The following is a 21,878-nucleotide window of genomic DNA, read 5'->3' as shown; positions in this document are numbered from 1 at the left end:
AACCAGCCCCACTGAACTAAAAATTCCTTATTTCTGAGTAGCCAAGCATAGCACTGCTAGGACTGGGGTGGTGATAGTGGTAAGCAGTTGTTTTTGTTTGGTAGGTTCCTTCTTTGCTTTCCTGAAACAGATAGAATTGTGTTGAAAATATCATTGCTATTTTAAGAAATCCCAGCCACCTAAATAATTAAGAATAGTCAGCAAGATGAAGGCTTCTACCCTGCTATTGTAAACAACAACACACTACCTCAGATTACACATTCTGTAATGGGGATTGTTTGGCAGCTGAACACATTCTAGAACACTGTTTGGCAGGAAACCAAGGAATGACACTGCATTTGCAGCAGCGTTCTTTTATAACTGGTTCAAATGGGGACTTTATTCAGAATAAGACACTGGTTTGAGCTCTGGTTTAGCAGGCAGCCAGAAGACAGGAGCGATTTCTGTGTGGTGAGTCACACAATTTCTTCTTGGAAGTCAGGAAACAGAACTTCTTTGCTCTCTGCCTGCAATATTTTCCCATTCCACCACATCACAGACTGGCCTTATCATAAAGGCGTGTCAGGGTCAATCAGAAGTATTATATTCTTCAACTTGTGAAGGCCATAGGACAGCCAATCTGGCACTAATCTCTTTTGTCTTGAGCTCCCGCAAAGCATATTGCAACAGAAATGACTGTTTGTTTAAAGGCTTGGATTCTCATCTCATCCCATCCCACAAGTGAAGGAAAGCATCTGCTTCACTTGGGCAATTTAATAGCCTTTGGACATACATATTGTATTAAGCAATACACACATGGTTTGCAAAACCTCGCATGGCTGGGATGGCTTAATTGCTGTCAGTTTATAATTATTCTTTTCCTTTAGGCCATTGTGAAGTATTAACATCTCATACCAGAAACTTATATATTTTCTGAGAATTAAGCCCCATCAGGTATAGGATTCCAGCCTTAGGTTGCCATCCATCCTCTGACTTCAGAGGCTTACAGGCATCCTGCGCAGGAGTATGGAGGCATTGGCCACCTCCATCTCACAAAACATTTAGACCCATTTAAGTGTAAGGGAAGGAGTCTGAGGTGCTGAAAGGATATTCCATATTATGGCAGCATCCCCACCTACTTAATACAATGTCTTTTTGCTCTTTGTTATAATTTGCTCTTATAACCTTGGTGACACTGATACAGTCCTTCCACAGGGGCAGTAATGGGAGAAGAAAGTTGCTCTGATCCAGCTTCAAGGCTGTCTGTCTGAAAAAAACCTGTGGCCATCAAGTTGCTGCCTCGAAGCTGTGCAATTATGCTGTCCTTTTCCCTTTCCAATAAATGCATGTGTCTAACTTGACTAGTTGTTGCTGGTAACAGGCATAAACAATTGCACTATCAACCCAAAATGACCATTTGCTACATTAAATAAATAAAAATTATGTGAAGCAAATACAATTAAAATAGTAATATTTCTATAAAATCCATAGAAATAGAATGCCAATTATTTTTAAATTTTTGACCTGTGTTTACAATTTTGTTTTAATAATGGGTTTATTTTCTGTGTTATTAATTATGTAAGCTGCTTTGAATGTTTAAATAAAAGCAGATTAGAAGGTTCAAACAGATCTTATTTTCAGTTTTCTGTTCCGGGAGGCCTGATACAAAGCAAGAGTCCTTTCCCATCTCCAAAGCAGAAAACTTTGGTGGAAAGTTTCGTATCCAATAAGAGAGATACCAGTATCTTTCTCCTAAGTTTTTTGACATGTGCAGGGAATTTGTGGGGAAGAAATGGCAAAGAGCAGAGTTTGTAAAAGCTTTGTAAAGTATTTTTGTTGATATATTTTAAATCAGTTACATCTGTCTAATTGGTTGTGTTTTCAACTTGCTCAAATCTTTTCTTACAGCTATGCCTAAGGCAATAAAGTGTCTAATAGAAATACCCAATAGTGGCAGGTGCTTCAACTTTCCAAATCATCAAAAGACATCTGGGCCACACAAACACATTCTTACAATGCAACCTAATTTTTCCATATGAAATGGCAAGTTTTATGTACATATTTTCCAAATATGCTGTTCTAAATTACAGAGGTTGAGATTTATAGAGTATTTCATATAGCTGCAATATATGGGCTGAGTTCTCCAACACTGACGTTAAAGTGTTCCCATCTTATTTGTTTTGTTTTTAGCACAGAATCCAGTGTCCATCTAACAGCGCATACTAATTTTCTAGGAACTGATATTTTCTTGTAGATATTAGTATTCTACTAATGTATTCATTAACAGAAGTTTCATATAAGCAAGAAAAGTTGTGGCCACATATTACCTAGGACGTTTGCAGATAAATAAAACATTAATATTTGTAATCTGCTCTTTCCCAGAAGAGCTCACAGCAGCTAATTAACTTTTTTTCTTTCTTGCTTATTGGCACAACTATCCTGAGAGCTCTGTTACACTGAGAAATAGTGATGAGCCCACGTTTTGTAAGCCTCAGCCTCATTAGAGATTTAAAACTTATTCTCCCATATCAGAGCCTTAACTACTACAAATGCTGTTTAATAATGGATTGATGGCAGGGTATACTAGTTTTCATACATCTGCTGTTAGTTACAGTTGCCTAATGACCATTATGTACATTTGTTTTCCCTTAGAACTAACTCTGTGAATGTTCATCACAAGCCTAAGCATCTTCATTTGGAAGTAAGCCTCATTCAATTCAATGGGTTTACTTCACAGGCAATATATAGAAGTTGTATTGCTCACCTTTTTAATACTCCAATTCTTAATAAACTCAGAGTAATAGTCCTGAACTAAAACATATACTTCAAAGCAGGGACAGGACTTGTCTGGTTTGTATACTTTTTATATATACACATGCTGGTGGTCAGCTGATGTCATCCCAAGTCTCTAGCTAGAGCTTATCAGCCTCAACTTTTAACTGTAAGACACCAGGTAGCCTTGTTTTTATTGTTTTATTGCGGAAAGATTATTCTTCTTCCACCCCTTTGATAAATATAGAACAGATGGTCCTATGCTAGCACAGAATTGTCAAATGTAGGATGTTAAAATGTTAAATATAATAATATCCCAAGCTAATTTAGGTGCTCAAGTTAAGACTGTTTATTGGAGGCATGAGGTGTGAAAGCTTGGTTACTTGCTCTGTCATGTTATTTTTGAATGCACTGTTGTTGTTATGTGCTGTCAAATTATCTCTGAGGTATGGTGACCTCGTGAATGAGTTTCCTCCAAAATACCCAGTCCTTATCAGCCATGTTAAGTTTTGTAAACTCATGCCTGTGGCTTCCTTTATGGAATGAATCCATATTATATTTGATCTTCCTCTTCTTATCCTGCATACTCTTCCTAGAATGTTTTCTTCTCCATTGAGTCTTGCCTTCTTTTTACGTGCCTTAAATATGATTTTTGTACTAATGAATTTTTACTAGTACTAAAATGCTTAGAAAATATTAGAAAACATGTAATACGCATTAGAGTCCAAACTATCTCCACTTATTTGTATAAGCTGTAGAATTGTTCCATTATTTTAAACTGCACGCTGCTCAGAACAGCTCTTATGTTTAAATATGTGGCAAGCAGCTCAAGTTGCATATAAGCCTGGTAGCATGGAGGTTTATGTTCTTGCGGTGCAAAGCGTGGTGATGGCAATCTCCATTGCCCAGCACCTCACTCTCTGTATTTCATCTAGAGCAGGAGGCGGCAACCCGTGGCTCAGAAGCCGCACGTGGCTCTTGAATCCCTCTGCTGTGGCTCCGTCGCTCACAGCCCCCGATCTGCTACACTTGCCGGCACAGTTGCCGATGTGCGACCCGCGCCGGCACAGCACAGCCCCTGATCTGCGACCTGCACAGCACCGCCCCCGATCAGCACCGCCCCCGATCTGAGACCCGCACAGCACAGCCCTCGATCTGTTTCATAAATGCAACACACTATAGTTTACATAGTATAATGGTAAAAAATGAGATATGCAGTGTTATTTTCATTTTAGAGGTCAAAAGAGTTTTACAGCTCCCGGTGTTTTCTTTTCTGTGGGAAACAGGAAATGCTCTTTGAGTGTTAAAGGTTGCGGACCCCTGACCTAGAGGAAGTACTGCAGTGGGAAAGGATGGAGATTGGGATACCAAATAATTTTGTGTCCCCACAACAATGTATGGAGGTCATAAGACGGTGTCCTAAAGGACTGTAGTTTCTGCCCAATAACCATGCTGTTTTTTAGCTTGCTTAAATTCTTCATATATAATTTTAATAACTTCATTCATAACTTGATGTAAGAACTGGTTGATGAATTTTAATTAGTTGAATTACTTGTCTAACTCCTGAAGCTTGGTTCTGTGCTTGATTACTTAGTAGTAGGTCCCACTGAAATTATTGAGACTTACTCTTCATGTAAGTGTGCATAGGATTATCCTGGTATCAAATTAGTTGTCTGTCTTTAAGTCTTATCCTAAAAATGAAAGGCTAGTTTTGGCAAACATACCACTGTACTTCATCTCTACCTTTACCTCAGGCTTAGAATCTTTTCTTGTAAGCCACAGCTTGTCAATCTTAGGTAAGAAGCTACTGTTGCTTTTAATATTCCTTAATACTGGTGTTTCTGAATATATATTTCTTGAAAGTTTTTTTTCCAGAACTGCAGCGCTTCTTGGAAACAATTCAAGATTATGAATCTGCTGAGAAACGTGATACTAAGCTGTAAATCCTCTACAGCAGCTAATGCATAGAATTCATTCAGGCATCACTCATGTTCGTATAAGTGAAATTCTTGAGTCATGTTGCCACACAGTATAAAGTGTTACCTCCTCTGCTAGGCTTCTCCACCACCAAAGTATTTTGAGGCGTCGTGTTGCTGAAAGCTATTGTCACACAATCAACAGATGATGGCAGATGTTTGAAGGTAAAGAATGTTTCTTCTCAGTGGGGTATGTTCTTGCTTTTTTGTCATTGGCAAACTAATCACTTTCATTTTTAGTGCTTGACTGAACTATAATACTTCCTCCAAATTATACCATCAAGGCCCTTCCCTGGGGAATCCCTTAATCTCTCTCATACAATTGGCAGCTCTCTTCATGTTACAGTATCTCTCTTTAGTGAAAGTCTATCATTCTCTACTTCTCTCTTTCAGTTTTGTTTTGCTAAGGGCATCACCTTTACCAGTAGGTAAAATCTGCTGGACCTTCCATGTCCCTGTGTGAGAGACTTGGAAGTGGAGCTGCGAAGCGTTTAAATTTTAAACAGGTGAAACACATACCAGTATCCTCTGCTACTGTAAACCACAAGGTATCCTGTAGATTTTTATCTTTGCTGTTAAGAGATAGGTGCCAGTTTCACTTCTCAGAGCAGCATATTATCTGTGCAGCATTATAAGAAAGCAGAATGGCAGATCTTATTACTACAGATGCATAAACTCCCATGGTAATTTCACTCTTAAAAAAACAACAAACTAACACAACTACAGTAATTTGTGACTCCAGAGTTGCATAATCATATAAATGGAACCACTTCAGAATTCTATTGATTAGTAAGGGATCTGTCTTATTTCATTGCTGTCATCTTCTTTCATGTGTCTCCAAATGTATGCTCTAGTCTAACCTCTTCTATACACAGTTCATTTGTACTTTGATTGAAGTCTCTACATCTGCAAGAGCATAATACAGGCTTTTAAAAAGTTGTGTAATAGCTCATTTCCCATAACTGACATGCTGAATTTTCTTTTGCTTTAATTTCATCTGAAGTGATTTCGAAAGCTTTATCTGTATGGTTTTCTGGAAACTGAAGTACAACTGTGTTTTGGCTTCTGAAAATAAAAATTAACTTTTAAAATCCAGAATATGCCAATGAGTTAAAGAAGGCACATATGCAGTTCCAGTTAAGATTCACTAAACTCCAGTTAAAACAAAAAGTGCTTATTGTAGTTCAGAAAGATCACTGGGTTATACTGACCTTCTTTTTCTTCATTTAAAATAAAGGCGTTCTTCAGCTGGGCTGGTATGCAAGCCTCCTATGTTTCTTCTGTTGGAAGCTGGACAATGAGAAGAGGGGAAAATATTTTGATAGGATAAGGGATGAAAGTAGTGCTTCTGTAGATGGTTCAGGTTCCGTTGTGCCGACCAGCTTACATCAGGGATCAGGAACTGCTAGCCTAGGAGCCAAATCATCTCTTCCAGGGGTCCCAATCCGTCTTCTTGGATTCTCCAGAAGGTTGTGTCCCTCCCTTTGTCCTCACCCTCTTTCCCCAGCTACCAATCATTTGCTAGCATCCAGGAGGCTTTTTGCATTTCCTCTGTGTTTCAAAAAATTGAAATGCTTCTCCTGAGTCTTTGTTATTAGCTGTGAGATATTTAAGTAACAATATGCTGGTATTCTGGGCAATTGTTAACCACTGGAATGCAGCCCTGGGGTTTTTTCCCACACTGAAAGAGATTCTGCATCCATCTTGTAGAAAAGTACTCAGTCTGATTTACCTTTTTATGCCTAGTTCTAATTTTGTTTTGTTTTTGCACCAGCTTGTAAACTGGAGTTCTAGTCCACATGCATTTAAATCTAGTCATTCAACCATCTTTCCTTTCCTATTTGTGACTGTTCATTTTGGCTAGAAAGATGCAATGATAAAACTCTTCTCTTGTCTCCACTTAGGGATTGATAAGCTTTGATAACAATGACAGTAGTAGTTAACCTGCAGGCCTCTGACCTTGGCAAAGCCATTGAAAGCACAGTCATATCAGTTGCATTATCACCACTCAAAAGCCCCTGAACTTGGAGGTTTCTAAATTTCCAGTACCTGGTGGGTTGAAACCAGTAGGATGGGAAAAGTGGCAGAGCTAATGTGGTTATTCTTGACTTTTGCTATTTGTACTGTTTAGTCTGCCTACCAAAGGAACTTTGGAGGGAGAGGAAAGGAGACTGAGGAGGTTCTGGATAGCTGTTGCCCTGGCTTGTCTGGTTTCCTCTTCTTCCTGGCACTAGAAAGCTTCCATTAGTCGTTCTTCTTATTCAGTGACTTTTTCTGACCTTGAAGAGGCAGCTGACATGCTTGTTTTTGTTTCAGCTGTGAGATGGATGACTTTAAATTTGGAACTCTAGTTCCCCTTTTTAAAGTTGGAACACTGTCTGGAACACTGAAGGGGTTTTCCAAGTGATCCTATGATCCCTGGGACACTTGCTGAGGAACCATAGAATTACCCCTTTTAATGTGTTCTTTGCACATCATTGCCTGCTGACAACTGGCCCCTTACATTTGTAGCCTGGCAGTGCTTTATTTTATAAAAAGGAACAGTTGGTGTGTCAGGTCTCATATGATTGAGGTGAATATTTCAAACTTAGAATGTTTGCACACATCTGAAACTATTAGTAATTTCCTATTATTATTATCCTCATTATCCTATTGATTAATCTTTTACTATTATACACTTTCTCCAGGCTATTACCATGTGTCTGATGATTCACTCAAGCATCCTATTGCTTTCTAATGAAAATGGCTTTGTGGAACAAGGGTTATGACCTTTTTTCTGGACATTTTCTCAGAGCAGATTACTCACAACTAAAATTCCAGATGTCTTCAGTTCTAGCGTCAGTTCCTGAAATACTCCTTGTTGTTTGCTTTATTGGTGTGCTATGTCTGTGTATTCTGCCCCTCCTTCCACCACTATGCCGTCTCCCCATAATCCTGATGGTTTCTAATTCTGCTATGGGACTTGTATAAATGTTGGTTTCATGTTAAAATGGGGCAAAATGTCGTAGCATGAGATGCTGCAGTGTTCTATTCTGTGGTAGGCTGACTCCTGTTTTCCAAGGTCAAGTGAGGTGTGATCACAGCCTTCTCAGTTGTTATGTTCAGCTCCCAGAATGTGCTCCCAAAGGAGATCTTCTTGGTGCCAATAGATATGTGAATGTGTGTTAATATAGCTTTTTAAAAAAGCTGTAGCATATGCACATTTTATTTTTGAGTTGTACACCACCCTGGAAGTCTGCTAAATGGTGGTAATAAATAAAGTTATGGTTGGCCACTGTGGGAAACAAGATGCCAGCCTTGATAGGCCCTTTGACCTGATCCAGCAGGTTTGCACTTGTGTAAACAATGACAAGTAAGAAATGTTCCAGCAGCTAAGCAGGGAAAGTCTGGTCAACTAGACTTGGTTCTTTTTTCCCTTTTCAGTCAGGCTGTCGGTGTGCCACAAATGACTACCTTGCCCATGTTCTCACAGATACTTGGAACAAATGTCTGTCAGCTAGAGACTTCTGTTGACTTCCTTGCAATGCTGAACGCATATGCAGCCTGTTTACTTGTGTGGAACTAAACGGTGCTGTCAACAGTGCTTTTAGAAACTTGGGTGGGATATTGTCCCTTTCAGGAACCATGGTGGTTACTGTAGCATATTTGGTCAGCTGACCCCACTCTCTCAAGCAGATCTGTATTTTCAGAACTTCATAATAGCCAAGCTTCTCATTAGTGACATTTAAGATGACTTTGCATCTATAGCCAAACCCCCCACCCCTTTAAATATAAAAAGTAGTGTTGTCCTGTCCCCGATTTTACCTTGAAAGAGAGGCAGTGCTTCTCATCCCCCCCCCCCCCCATCTCTCACATGGACAAAGGGAGAATACTGGTTAATTTTCTGGGATTGTGATAAGGTTTCCACATACCTTTCTGAGAACAAGAAGTGGCTACTGCAAGCAAGGACAGAATTTTTCTAACCTCCCTAAAAGCCTTAGTCATTTTTGATCTGCCATAATTGGAAGAATCAAAATACTGAGCTCAGTTACAATAAAAGGGAAAGCACTGGCTTGCTTAAAATTCTGTTTGATTCCATGAGGGTAAAGTAACCAAGCATGTTCACTGTTTGGTGACTTAACAGGATTGCTTCTCCAAAGATGGGCAAATAAGTTTACAAAAAAGACAGTTTAGTTGATAAAACAATTGTCTAAAAGCATAAGCAAAGTACCAGTAGCAATCTTAAAAGCCATAATATTTTAAAAAGCCAAGTTTTTTTTTAAACCTGTTCCTGAATGCAGGGAAAGTAAGAGCTTATGCTGTGCTGAATAGAGCTGCTCCTTTTTTTCAAAACTGCTAACCCACGGTGAAAGACAATTTCCCTACCTTCTTTGTCAAGGTGGGAAATATTTCTTACAAAATTCATAGTGCAAGGAAAGTATTGTGCTTCCCGCTAATGTAGCAAACTAGTGAAAGTTTGGGTTTTCTTTTTAATTAAAATCTTCACCTGCCGTTCTCCAGTGACTCCTGGGTTGATGCACTTCCTGGAATATCCGTAAAAGGGCCTTGTTAGATCTTTTCATGGGGTTTCCGGGTGTTCTTCTGGTTGGGACATTGTCTTTATCTTTCACAAGTCCCTGTCCCCACTTCCCTTAGGCAAAAAGAGAAATGAGTCTGTTGAAAGCAAGTAGGATATTTACCTTCAAGGTTTCTTCCTGATGTAGAGGAGATCCAGGCGCCTTCCACACCCGAACATCAGTGCCCCATCTAAAGTGACTCCAGAAGCAGAGAGAGAGAGAGACTTTTAAGAATGAATGGGCTATTCCTTGGAGCTCTGTGTGATGTATTTGTTATCCCTGCTGTCCTCCTCAGCAGGAAGGGGGAGAAAGCAGTTTCAATAGGCAGTGAAACCCTAGCTTTCAGGGCTTCTTCCCGCCCTGCTGAAAAGGAAACTCTCTGCCCACCCAGGAGTTAAAAAGGCCAATTAAGTAACTGATTAAGGCCATCTCTTTCTATCTAAAAATGCATAGGATTATGCCCTTAGTGCTTTTTGACTAGATCTAAAAATATAAAAGTTGTATTTCTGTGTTTCTGTATTTCTGTGTTCTCTAATAACAGTTAGAGAGGCTCATTCTAGGATTGACATTGCATCTGAAAGCAGTCATAGTTCTGTATTGTGACAATTCTGCATTTGAGAGTAATAATGCACATTGGCAGAGATTAATGCGGGTCCGAGAGCTTCAGTAGGGCTTCCCTGCTGAATTAACAGTGCTCTGTATTGGTTCATGCTTGTATTTTCTCCCCTGTCTTTCTGCTACTGTCCAACTATTTGCCTTTATTCTGTTCTTCTTGTTTGAACTTAAAGACTATCATACTGTCTTCAGTTGTCTGAAGAAAGAAACATAGAAACACTGAATATTGGCACACATCTTGCTTCTGTGATCAATAAAACACTGCCCCTGGCATGGTTTGTCTTGTGTTTTGCCAAGCAGCAAAGGTTCTCTACTAAAGCGTTCAGAGGCATTCAGCACAGAATAGTGAAGGAAATTGTGAATTTTCCCCCATAAGTCTCAGAGAAAAAAACAGCAGGTTATAGATAGAGAATGCATGCTTATACCCTTTCAGTCATCCGGAAATTCAGCCCAGGCTGAACCATGGGGACATGCTGTACAGGTCAGCCAAGGGGTCCATCTGTCCATCATATCCCTGGGCTTCTAGGCAACTGAAGGGAGTGAAGCCTGCATTCTCTATATCTAATGCAGATTCCCCCTTCTTTCATGGTTGTGTATATTTATTACCTCTGAATTCCTTAGTGGACAAGAGCCTTTGTGACTTGGTAAGACAGTCTGTGGCCTACACAAGATGCACCAGGGCTGCTTGACAACCTTCAGAGGTAACCTGGCTTTGGATGTGGGCTGGGAGGTAGGACTGGATGAAAAGGGGAAGCACTTTGGGGAACAGTGACTTGATTCTAAGAGGAATCATTACTTATGCTTATGCCCAGGTTAAAGAAGAAGGTGCCATTGTGAGGTTTTTTTTGGCATAGTAAGGCTTTTATGCAAGGAGGACGACTTGTGTTCGTGTACTGTCTTTACTGGATAAGTGAGTGTATGGGCAAACAATTTCCATGACCATGAAACATCTCTTCACACTCATGCACAATAATATAGTAGTAAGGTGCATGTGCAGTGGTAGCAAGTTGTTGCTCTGAGGAAAAAATCCCACCCCTTAATAGTAGTGGGATTAGTAGTATAAATCTAGCACTCCATATAGATCAGCCGTTGCTATCATAGCTATTGGTAAGGCTTCGTGGGAACTGTCAACTAAAACATCTGGAGAGATCCAAGTTGCCCACCCTTGCTATAGATTCATTGTGATGTCATTTCATTGTCTGTGTTCTGTTGCTAATCAAAAGGCATATCTTATTCTAGGGTTAGAATGTATAAATGTTTATCATATGTTTCCGCCAGCATTGTTGTATTTCATTAGGTTGTGGTTCTCACTTCCCATATTTTAGGCTGCAGCTTAACAGTGAAATAGCATCTTTCCAACTTAATTTTTGTAGGATTCCAGTTTCATTCTTAGTGCTGAGAATAACATTCTTTAATATCTTGGCAGTTCCACTGAAAGCCCTGGAAAGTGAAACTGACACTCATTTTTCCCCAGCTTGAATTTGGCTTTGCTCTCTGCTGTATACATGCATTGCTTTTAACCTGATCGTTTTCCAACTATGTGGGGCATGCTTGGGAAACCATAAAACAGAAATATTTTTGCATCCTGTAGGAGTTAATAAGAAGTTTCTCAAAAGAGTAAATCAAATTCCCTTTTCCTTCCCACCAGTGGTTACAACAAGAGCTACCCAAAATGTTGGTGAACTCTTACCATTATCCTTTCTCCCATATTTATTTGAAAAGAAGCGGTACAATAGCACACAACTTCCCTAAATCTCAAAGATTTTGTCCATTGATAGAAATGTTGAAAGTTTTAGCAACAAAATAGACATTTGGATGTGCCATAAAGAATTGTTATTTTTCCCTTTAACAAAGGTAACTCTTGCATGTACAAATGCAGAATGTTAAGAAGAATTTAAGGTGTAACAGGAAAACTTTGAAAGCTGTAGATTACAAGTGAATCAGACATAGGTCAATCTTTAGCATTCACCATTGGGAAAAGTAGGAAAGGGGAATGGTAGCAATATTGCTAGTTTGACTTAAGCCTTAGCTTAGCTGAGCTAATGCAAATTGCATCCCAGGATTCACAGTAGCTGGATTGCTGCTAGTTAGGCACATTGCTCCTTCCCATTCTCATACCCAGTTACCGGGAAATGTCGTCTGCTCCTCATGCCAGTCAGGCACTGAAATGGTGTGCATGTCATGCACTGAAATTCACTGCTACCTGCCTCAGCCGCTTCCCTGCTTGGAGGCTAATGACAGTGAGAAGCTGCATAGTTGCTCTGTCAGCATGGCTTAAGGAGATGCAACCTGGCAAGCTCATTTTATAGTTTCAGAGACTATAGGTAGCATGAACATTCACAAGGAATTCTCCTTTTGTCTGCTTCTTTCTGTTAATGTGTGCAGGAATTTGTGTACCAAGCATTTGATGCTCCTACCCATGCCTTGTTCACCTTGAATAGATTGGTCTTATAGAATGGGTGCTGGGAACATAACGGGGCTTGTTGAGATTGCTGCCTGTTCTGTAGCCCAAGTATATGGCTACCCACCCAGCCTCAAGGGTAGGTGTGAATGGATAAATGTTAATCAAATGTTTAAGGTGCTTTGATGGATAGCCAAGAAAGATGAGGTGCAATAGTAGATAGGGAATAATATTATTGTTAAAAATTTCAAACTGCGGAGCATTAATACTGAGGTGATGCTTGGCTGCTTCCTGTTTCAAAGCTAACAGTTATGCACTATAAAGTGTAGCCAGAATCCATTGTGAGAAAATCAAAGTTACATCAAAGGTTTCCATACCACAACCTTAGTCTATGTAAACTATATTTTGAACAAAGAGAAATAAGAAAGCAAGGCTGGGATCTAAAGAAGTCTGTTTAGGTGGAGAGGTTTGGTTCTTGTTACCTAAAGCAGTGGCTCCTGCCATTCCATTAAACATTGCTGTAGATAATCCTGCCTGTTGGAAGTGGCTTGCAGGAGAACAGTAAGTGGTGCACCACCTTTGTGGGACCTTGCCCCGGTCCTGGTAGTGATCACACCTAAGGTTGAAAATAGCTTGGGATTCCTGAAAAACTGCCATACTCTTACAAGGTGACTAACATCTGAAATTGTTCATTTTAAGCATCCAACTTGGACCATCTGTGGTTACTAAAGATAGTGACTTGCTTCGGGATGTAGGTCCAGTCAACTGTTTTAGCTCACCGGCCCAATCTTATGGCCACTAGACAATGTCTAGACAGCTATGGGAGTTTTTGAAGTTCAAGCTACAATGTCAGAAAATCACCACAACCTAGTAGCTGCATATCCATGCTTGAAACACCCTCCTCACTTTGCAGTTGCAAGAAACTGTGTTGACTGTATCTCCCAGGCTGAAAGAGGCACCTCAGAGATGGAGTTTCAAGGGCAGGGAAAGAAGGGAACACAAAGTGGTGTCTTGACTGGCTTTCATCTTGCTTTGAAGCTATACAGAAGAAATTGGGGAGCTAGCTGAGGTACAGAAGGCAAGCTTTGCCTACATTCTCCTCCTTCCTTCCAAAAGATGCTGCTAATCTTCAGTGAACTTATTGCTTGCCATGATTTAATATTAGTCTGTCTAGAGGGCTGTGAAGATGTATCAACTTAGCACATTGAGTGTTACTTGGCTGACCCCACATATGATCTATCCAAGTGTTTGTCAAGTTACAATTAACTACGCATTCACCTCATACGAGGTGGCGGCTGAGGCCTTGTTCTGTGGCCCTTTTGCCACTTGGAGCCCCCCTGTGCCCCCACAGTCCAGGTCCCTGCAGTGGCAGGGGCATGCATGTGGTGAGCTCTTGTGAGGCTGCCAGCCCTACTTGCTCTCTTCCTGAGGCAGCCCTATGACAGCTTGCCCCAGCATGCTCTGCCTTTGCACTCATCCACAGGAGCGGGTGGGGCATGCTGGAGAGAATCAAGCACAAGAGGCTCAGCACACCACTCCAGTTAGGAAGGAGGGGCCATGGGGTTCACGTGGGAGGTTTTCTGGGTGGACAAACAAGAAAGAAAGGGATGGACCTCCCCAAAGGAGTGGTCATTGTGCTTGGGCTGTGCCTGGAGAAGGAGCTGCCCGTGATCTGTGAAGGCAAAAGCATTCTTTTTCATTCAGTTAGTCCTAAAATTCTCCCTCGTTGATTGGTTAATTAAATGTATTAATTGTGTATATTAAATTAAATATATTGTGAACACTTTACAATATGGGAATGCAATTCAATGTATGGTCCCTGGGTTCTGTGTCGAAGTCCTCATGTGGTCCTTGAGGTATGAAAAGTTGGACTACTCTGGTCTAGGAAATAAATTTGACAATTTTATAATTCAACCTAGTTTGGGAGTGTTTCTATATAGCTGGGATGTAAATGATGTTTACATATATATTCTATCTATTAGCAAAGGGGATTTCTGATATTTAGGGTAGAATATTCAGAGTTGTAAACATCACTACTGTTGTGTGAATGCATAGTTCTGGAAGTCTGGAAACTTGTGTCTCAACACTGGACTTTGCAATGCTGGATAGGAATCACCTTATGCCAAGCCCAAATTTTGGGGCATGTTATGTGTTGTAAGTAAATAATGTTGTACACAGTATCCTACCAAAGTTGTTCAATTCCTAATGCTTTAACACACAATAGCATCTAAAACATTATTTTGTATTTTAAATATATCACCAAAGGATGGGAGTTGATGGTTCTCTCCTTCGCTTCCTTCTCACAAACCCACCATGAATCATAAAATCAGTTTTGCCCTATATGTTTACCTAAGTGGCATGGCGAAGTATTTCATTTTGCAGCTGTTTGCTATCATTCGGGTATGCTAGTCTGTGTTTTCTTACGGGGCTTTGTTGGATTAGACAGGCAGATTTAGAGAGGGGAATGCTAAAGGTAATAAGGTAAGAACTTGGCCAAACCAATATAAAGAATTGCAAGTGAAAATGGATACAGTCTTGTGCATACCTGATGATGGAGGGGAAAGCTTTTTGTGAAATGTGACAGCCCTGACTAGACTATATGGGTGGAAGGGCAAAAGTTGTGGAATGTCTGTGTCTTTTATGAAAAGAAGGAAATTGCTGTCTGTGCTCTGAACACAGTAGGCTTGATATATCCAGCTGACAGTCTGGCTAGTGAATATTGTTGTACAAAGGCTATGAAGCCAACAATTGACTGTTCTTCCTTTTTAAAGTAACTTGGCACTAATCATATAACTTTTTTTTTTTTTTTTTGATAGGCATGCGTACATGGGTTACAACTTGACTACTTTTTAACTGGCAGCTCTCTGCTTTATTTCAGTGTGTTTTCTGAAAACATTGGCTCTCAAAGGGTCCAGAAAGGAGATGTAAATCCACTCAACACATGCCGAGTTGCTGGCTCAGCTTGAAAGCGTTTTCATGAGTTAACACTAGGCCCAGATCCACCCTTCAGTCCCTGCAGCCAAGCAATCTGCCGCTGAGAAATGGGCCAAAAAATCTCAGGGAGCATAAAGTCTGTCGATGTGCGGGAGCCCCCTTACAGACCCGTCAAGCGAGAACTGAGAGGGCCAGATTTCTGCAAGCCTGCACGACTAGATATGTTGCTGGATATGCCCCCGGCCCAGTTGGAGGTCCAGTACAAAAACGCTTGGAACAATGAAGATCGATCCTTAAATATATTTGTGAAGGAAGATGACAAGCTAACCTTTCATAGACATCCCGTTGCCCAAAGTACAGACTGTATCCGGGGCAAAGTTGGCTATACAAGGGGCCTGCATGTTTGGCAGATTCACTGGCCCACCAGGCAGCGAGGAACACACGCCGTGGTTGGAGTGTCAACAGCAGAAGCTCCTTTGCATTCTGTTGGATATACATCGTTGGTTGGTAGCAATACTGAATCATGGGGCTGGGACCTTGGACGTAACAAACTTTATCATAACTGTAAAAATCAACCCGGACTGACATATCCTGTGTTTTTGGAACCAGATGAGGCTTTTGTACTCCCAGACTCCTTACTGGTGGTTTTGGATATGGATGAAGGGACGCTTAGCTTCATCGTGGATGGACAGTACCTTGGAGTGGCCTTCAGGGGACTAAAAGGGAAAAAACTCTATCCTATAGTCAGTGCAGTATGGGGGCACTGTGAAATTACAATGAGATACATCAACGGACTTGATCGTAAGTGTTTAATCACATTTTTTAAATTGGAAAGGTGGATTATATTTCTAACTTGGTCGCCTTAGCATTTCCTCCATCCTAAATGGACTATTGGGAAGGAAATGTGTGTGTTCTATGCCCACAAGATGATGGCTGAAATGTGTAGCTGTAGTAAAATTACACAAACTGGCTCAAATGGCTACTTTCCTAAACTGAATGTAGTATCCTGAACTATAAATATTTTCTCCAATATTCTGAGGTGTTTTTTCCGGAATTTTTTTCTGTACTAATATAAAGGTACAAAGTGGAAGGCATGTGGAGTTCTCATTTCTGATTTAAATATTGTTTTTCATTCATTTGTGTTTTGCACTGCCCTGCAGTATTAGAAATCTTCAAAAATTTTAAAAGGTTTAAAGTTCTAACTAGAAATCTTAAAAGTGAAAGTTCTAACCACAAATATAAATGTGTTTGAAATAAAAATGTTTGCAAAACAGACCTTGTTGAATTATAGGAGATAATGCTTTGCAAAATGTTGGTGCTTTAGACATCAGGCTTGAGAGCTTTTTTTTTGGGTGGGGGGAGTGTATAGGAAGCTTCTGTTGAGCCTTCCCAGTGTATTTATTTGTGGTTAAACATGAGTTGTGAGTATCTTGGACAATAACGTTTCTTTATGTAGCACCATACTCAGGGATGGTACTTTATACAGTTAAATATAAATCTACATCCAGAAGTAGTTGTGCTACAGCAGAGAGGACCAGTCTCTTTCCAGAGAAGAATCTTTAATCTCCTTTGTTTAGCCTCACTTAGGAGTTGTGATACTTCCCATCCCTGTGTTTTGCTAAACATTATTTGTTTAAGAAACACCAAAGAAATAGTGTGTACCTGCACTTCAGGCAGACTCACAGAATATGCTTTGCTTGGTTGCCTTTAAGGATGTGCTGGAACTTTACCTGATGTAATTATTGAGGCTACACATTTCTATGTGTTGGAGTGGTGGGAGGAAGACAGGATGACCTAGATTTGTGAAGCTGTTGATTCCACTAATGAATTTGAAATTCAGTGGTAGTAATGTGCACACAGGAAGGCTTTTTCACACCCACATGTACTTGGGTGTGCATGCAGAGAGAGAGAATGAGAGAGATTGTGCTTTACTCTATTTTGGCAGAGTGGTGTAAGGCTTGTCCATAGGATATGACAGCCACATGGATAAGCGGCACATAATATTGCCGCATAGACAGAACTCTTTAGAATATATAATTTTAAACTCTGGGCAGAATGGAAAAGTGAGTGGGTAAATAGATCTTAAAGGTCTTAGTGCCAGTAGCTAAACCTTAGGAAAGACATTTCAACCTTCTGAAATGTGGGGGAGGGTAACTGTGCAAATTCCAAGAGAGCACCAAATGGTCAGTGCTTTGGGCAAAAGGGGGAGGGCAGGCGAAAAGGAAGGAGGCATGACCATCTGGAGAACCTCAGAGGGCTAGATTTGGCACTGGACCAGAGATTCTGTACCTCTGCTTTATAGGATTTGCCACTCTCACAAGTGACTTAGCAGACTTCTGCCAATTTTGTATAGAGAGGCCATTCCACTTTGCATGTACAGAGTGAGTTCTAGTTCTGTGCCACTATCCTGGACTAAACTCTTCTCGGAATCATATTTGTATTAATAAGTTTTTAGTGTAATCTCATTTTATCCTCTGATGGGGTGATCGGCCTCAAACAACACTACTGAGCAAAGTAGGTACAGTTTTAAATTGTTTATGCCTCTGGCTACTTCCTTCCTAGCTCTGTTCTCTTTCATTTTAATCTTTCATCAGATATCTAAATCCTTCTCCTTATGACTTATTTTATTTTATGTGTTAGCTGTTAGAAAAATCATGACAGCTTGGGCCTTTTACTCCTTCTCCCTTAATAACTACATTTTAAAATGGCCCCTTCACATCAGGAGTTTTTATCAACTGAACCTTTGCCAGCACGCTGTAGCTATAACCTTAAATGAAAATTCTAACATATTAAAAGAAAGATGAAAGGACCAGACTTTTATAGAAATTGGGTCTAAGTTGGAAAGAATTCTCTGTTTTGGCTTATGTGCAAAAATTTCTTGTATTTCTTTGGAAAGCTCACAAAAGCTGGCTGAATAAAAACTGAACTATAAACAAACGGAAATCACCCTGAGTACTGTTGGGTTCAGAGACAATAGAGTATGGGCAACTTTACAGGCAAAACGTGGTTTCCCTCCCCATTTTTTGTCAATGGACAAAATGCTTTTCCTTTGAAAACTGTCACAAGTATATTACGTAACAACAGGGTTACTGTCATATTTTCTGTGGTTGTTTATTTAAAAAAGGAAAAAGACTTTAAGAAACAGATAATTTGTCTTAGATTTTAAAACATCAGCCTCTATTCAGAAGGCAATCAAAATGGCGATTTGCTACAGTATTACTTACTGCCTGTGCAATACAGTGTATTTTTGTTTTACAGCTATTTTCCTCCTTTCCCAGGAGTCTGATCAAATTGCTAGAGCAGCCAGTTTGTTTACCTGGCCAGCCCTGCACCCATCTTGAGTTACTCTGCACTAGCCATGATGTGTGGAATTCACATAAGTTGGGGAATGAAGCCATAGATGCAATTGCTAAAGCAGAGGTTTTGAACCTAAGGCTCATGGACAAAATCCAGCTTGCCAGGTACCCTGGTGTAGTTGTCTGGGTTCTCTAGTTACTATGCCCCCTTCTTCTGGCTCTGCCATGTTTAACCTGGCCATCAAGAGCTTTTGTACAGTTCTCTTCCTCTCATTCTAAAATATTGAAATGCCACTCCTGGGGATTAGTTCCTGGCTGTAACTGTCCCCCTTGCACTGGTTGTTGGTCCTCCTACCAGTGAAATGCAGCCCTGGCACCTTTTCTTGAATTGAATTTAGCTCCGTGGGTTGACAATGCCTGCATCCAAGTCTGATACCCAAGCTTGGAGGGAAAGTTGTGGTTCAGAAATGGCTACCTTCTTGTAAATGTGCAATCAAGAATAAAATTGTTTACTAAATTACTTGGGTAATGATTTAGTTAGTAGAGCCACACGGTCATCCTTTGCATTCATTTAATTATGCGAAGCAAGGGATTAACTGCCTCAGTGCTTGATCAACCTTAATTCTCCATGTTTTAAAAAGCTGAAAAACTGGTGGCAAGAGGAAGGATTGTCAGCAAGGAATTGGTATAGGCCAGGGGTTCTCAAACTTTCTAAACAGGGGGGCAGTTCACTGTCCCTTAGACTGTTGGAGGGGTCAGACTATAGTTTGAAAAAAAAAATGAACAAATTCCTATGCACAGTGCACGTATCTTATTTGTAATGCAAAAAACAGGAAAAAATAATACAATATTTAAAATGAAGAACAGTTTAGATCAACATAAACTTCTTATTATTTTAATGGGAAGTATGGGCCTGCTTTTGGCTAATGAGATGGCCAATGCCCCGTTCCATATTCGCTCCTCTCTTCTGTATTCTCACTCCTCTCTTCTGTATTCAGAGACAACACATGCGTGCAGTAGGGGGAAGAGCTGGCACGTGCGCAATTCATGCTGGCAAGACCAGCACAGCAGCAGGAGCTAGCCAGACCTAGCAGAGAGAGCTGGCACATGCGCAGTTGAAGGGAGCTGTCACGATTTGGCACATGTGCCATCTCTCTGCTTAGTCTGTGAAACTGAAAGAGTTTCAGAGTATGCCTGCGCTGGCTCAGAGCTTTCGGACTCGTTTGGAGATCATTTTCTCTGAACGAGTCTGAAAGCATTGAGGTGGGCTGGGTAAATGACCTTGGCAGGCCGTATCTGGCCCGTGGGCCGTAGTTTGAGGACCCCTGGTATAGGCTGTCAGGCACCAGTGGAAACAAATGATAAACCAGTTATACAGATTATGCACTGAAATAGATCATACTAGCATCTTTCTTTTGCATTCAGAGGCTCCTGAAGTTCAGGAAAAAACAAGAATGGAAATACATTTAGAGTGTCCTACATCACCACAAATAGTTAATAATGTTTTAACTTTACATTAAAAAACAAGTGATGGGCCATGATTTTAACTCAAGAACATTTGGTTGGACTTCTCAAAAGTGAGCTAAAGAACTGCATATAGCAGCAGTGGCTCTGCAGGCTTCTAAATGAATAGGGTAGTGGTAGTTGTGGTAATCAGAAGTCTTGCTGGATAATACTAAGCTTGATGCTGAGAACTTACTCAGACACAGAAAGTGCAGTCATATGCATGCTGGCTGGGGACTGTTGGGAGCTGAATACTTTTTTCTGTTGATGCATAGAATCAAGCCCTTAGCAGTCTTGTGTGTATGTGTGGTGTGGTTTTGGGGGACACACATTAATGTGCCTCCCACTTTTAATGCAATTTCTATCTCTAAGCCAGAAGTAACAGCTGTTCCAAGAACAAAGGCAGACGGCAGTGTATCTGCTGGTGTTCCAGTCAGCCCAGAAAATACGTACAGCTATGACAGTGTGCAGGACTGCTTTAATTAGCATTGATATATTGTCATTATATGGCTTTTTTACTTGGCAGGTAGGTTGCATCCCATTCTGTTACATGGCCTGTCAGTTGGGCTATTCATGGAAAGTCACTGCCACAGATAAAATGTGTAGTGTGACAGTCAAGTTGATACATCCCACTTCTGCATCAGAGAGGTCCCTTGCTTTAGCCCTCTTGACACAATTGCCTTCTTCACAGTGGCTTAGTATGAGCTGTGTATATTTTATCATGCTTGGGAAAGAATATTACTAATCACCTCTTATTAATGGAGTGGGTAGAAAAGGAGTTATTTTTCCTCCTTGGAGGTAAGTTCAAGGAATAGCATATGCAGAAGTTTGCACAGGTTCACGTTGTTGCCAAAGCAGATAATCTGAATACGGCATTTGCCTCTCGGTAGTTGCTTTGCACCAACCATTTTTCCCTCTCTGAAGCCAATATTAAGGTCTCCTCCCCTGTGCTTGAGCATGTGTTATTCAGCTATATCTCTTAGCAACACTGCGGTAATATGTTTAGCGGCCTTACTTTTTATTTGCTACATGACAGCAGCTTTGATTCTTCTCTTTTTATTCTGTCATCACAACAACCCTGCAAGGTTGGTTAGGCTGACAGTTAGTGAATAGCCCAAAGTGCTGCTTCATGGCTGAATGGGGTCTTAAACCCCAATGCCTTTGTACTGTAATTCCATGTATGCTAAGCCAAAAACTGTCCTACAATTCCAAGCATGTAGGTGTTGCATGAGACATGCAGGGTGTTGTAGGACTTCTTCCTACCTAAACATGCATAGGATTGTGCTTTTATTTAGGATCGTGCCTTTATTTAGTATGTTATCCTCCTTCTAGACTGAATTCTTTAAAGCAGCTCATACTAATGTAAAAAAACCCCCACTGCCAGGTTGTAGAAGTTGGAGTAGGACCATGGTCTGAAGTGGTCATTTCATATGTTTCTTTTCCTTGTGTGCCTCAAGAAACTTAAAGTGTGAAGAGAAGTTTTGATCATAGCTTTGTATGCATATTCTTCCACATGCTAGACAGCTTGTGCATTCAGGCAGCATGCTTTGGACTTAAGGGAATAGGTTAGGGGGAGCAAGCCATGCTAACCTGCATTGTTTGAGGTTTCCCTGTCTTCCAAAGTTGGTGTAAACAGGTACTGACAGAAATAAGGAGCACAGCATGCAGTCCTGCCTTCCTTTACTTAACAGATGTGCATGCCAATTTCAGGGGAGATCAATATTAAATATTTAGGGTCTCTTTTTTTATGAACCAGCCTTACCCAATCAGCTTCAACATCCCTGAGCTGGTTGGGGCTGATGGCAATTAGAGCCAACACAAACATCTGGAAAACTGCAGAAACTCT

General features: G+C 40.6%; 1 protein-coding gene across 3 annotated transcripts in view; it reads left to right on the top strand.

The window, feature by feature from the left end:
* SPSB4 (splA/ryanodine receptor domain and SOCS box containing 4) overlaps nt 1-21,878 on the top strand; it is a 77,918-nt gene that overhangs the window by 8,612 nt on the left and 47,428 nt on the right. Inside the window, exons 1-2 of one of the 3 annotated variants that reach the window (XM_044432934.1) lie at nt 4,768-4,892; nt 15,178-16,034. In XM_044432934.1, the coding sequence (XP_044288869.1) occupies nt 15,341-16,034 (694 nt within the window). In that variant the 5' untranslated portion in view covers nt 4,768-4,892; nt 15,178-15,340. Of the gene's footprint in view, nt 1-4,767; nt 4,893-15,115; nt 16,035-21,878 lie in introns of those variants that run through there. The other 2 variants (XM_044432932.1, XM_044432933.1) reach the window with 2 other exon arrangements.

Source organism: Varanus komodoensis, unplaced genomic scaffold (assembly GCF_004798865.1).
Source record: "Varanus komodoensis strain SLA01 unplaced genomic scaffold, ASM479886v1 scaffold25, whole genome shotgun sequence".
Lineage (NCBI taxonomy): Eukaryota > Metazoa > Chordata > Lepidosauria > Squamata > Varanidae > Varanus > Varanus komodoensis.
Note: the sequence above shows the minus strand (reverse complement) of the source record. Positions and strands in the feature narration are given on the sequence as shown.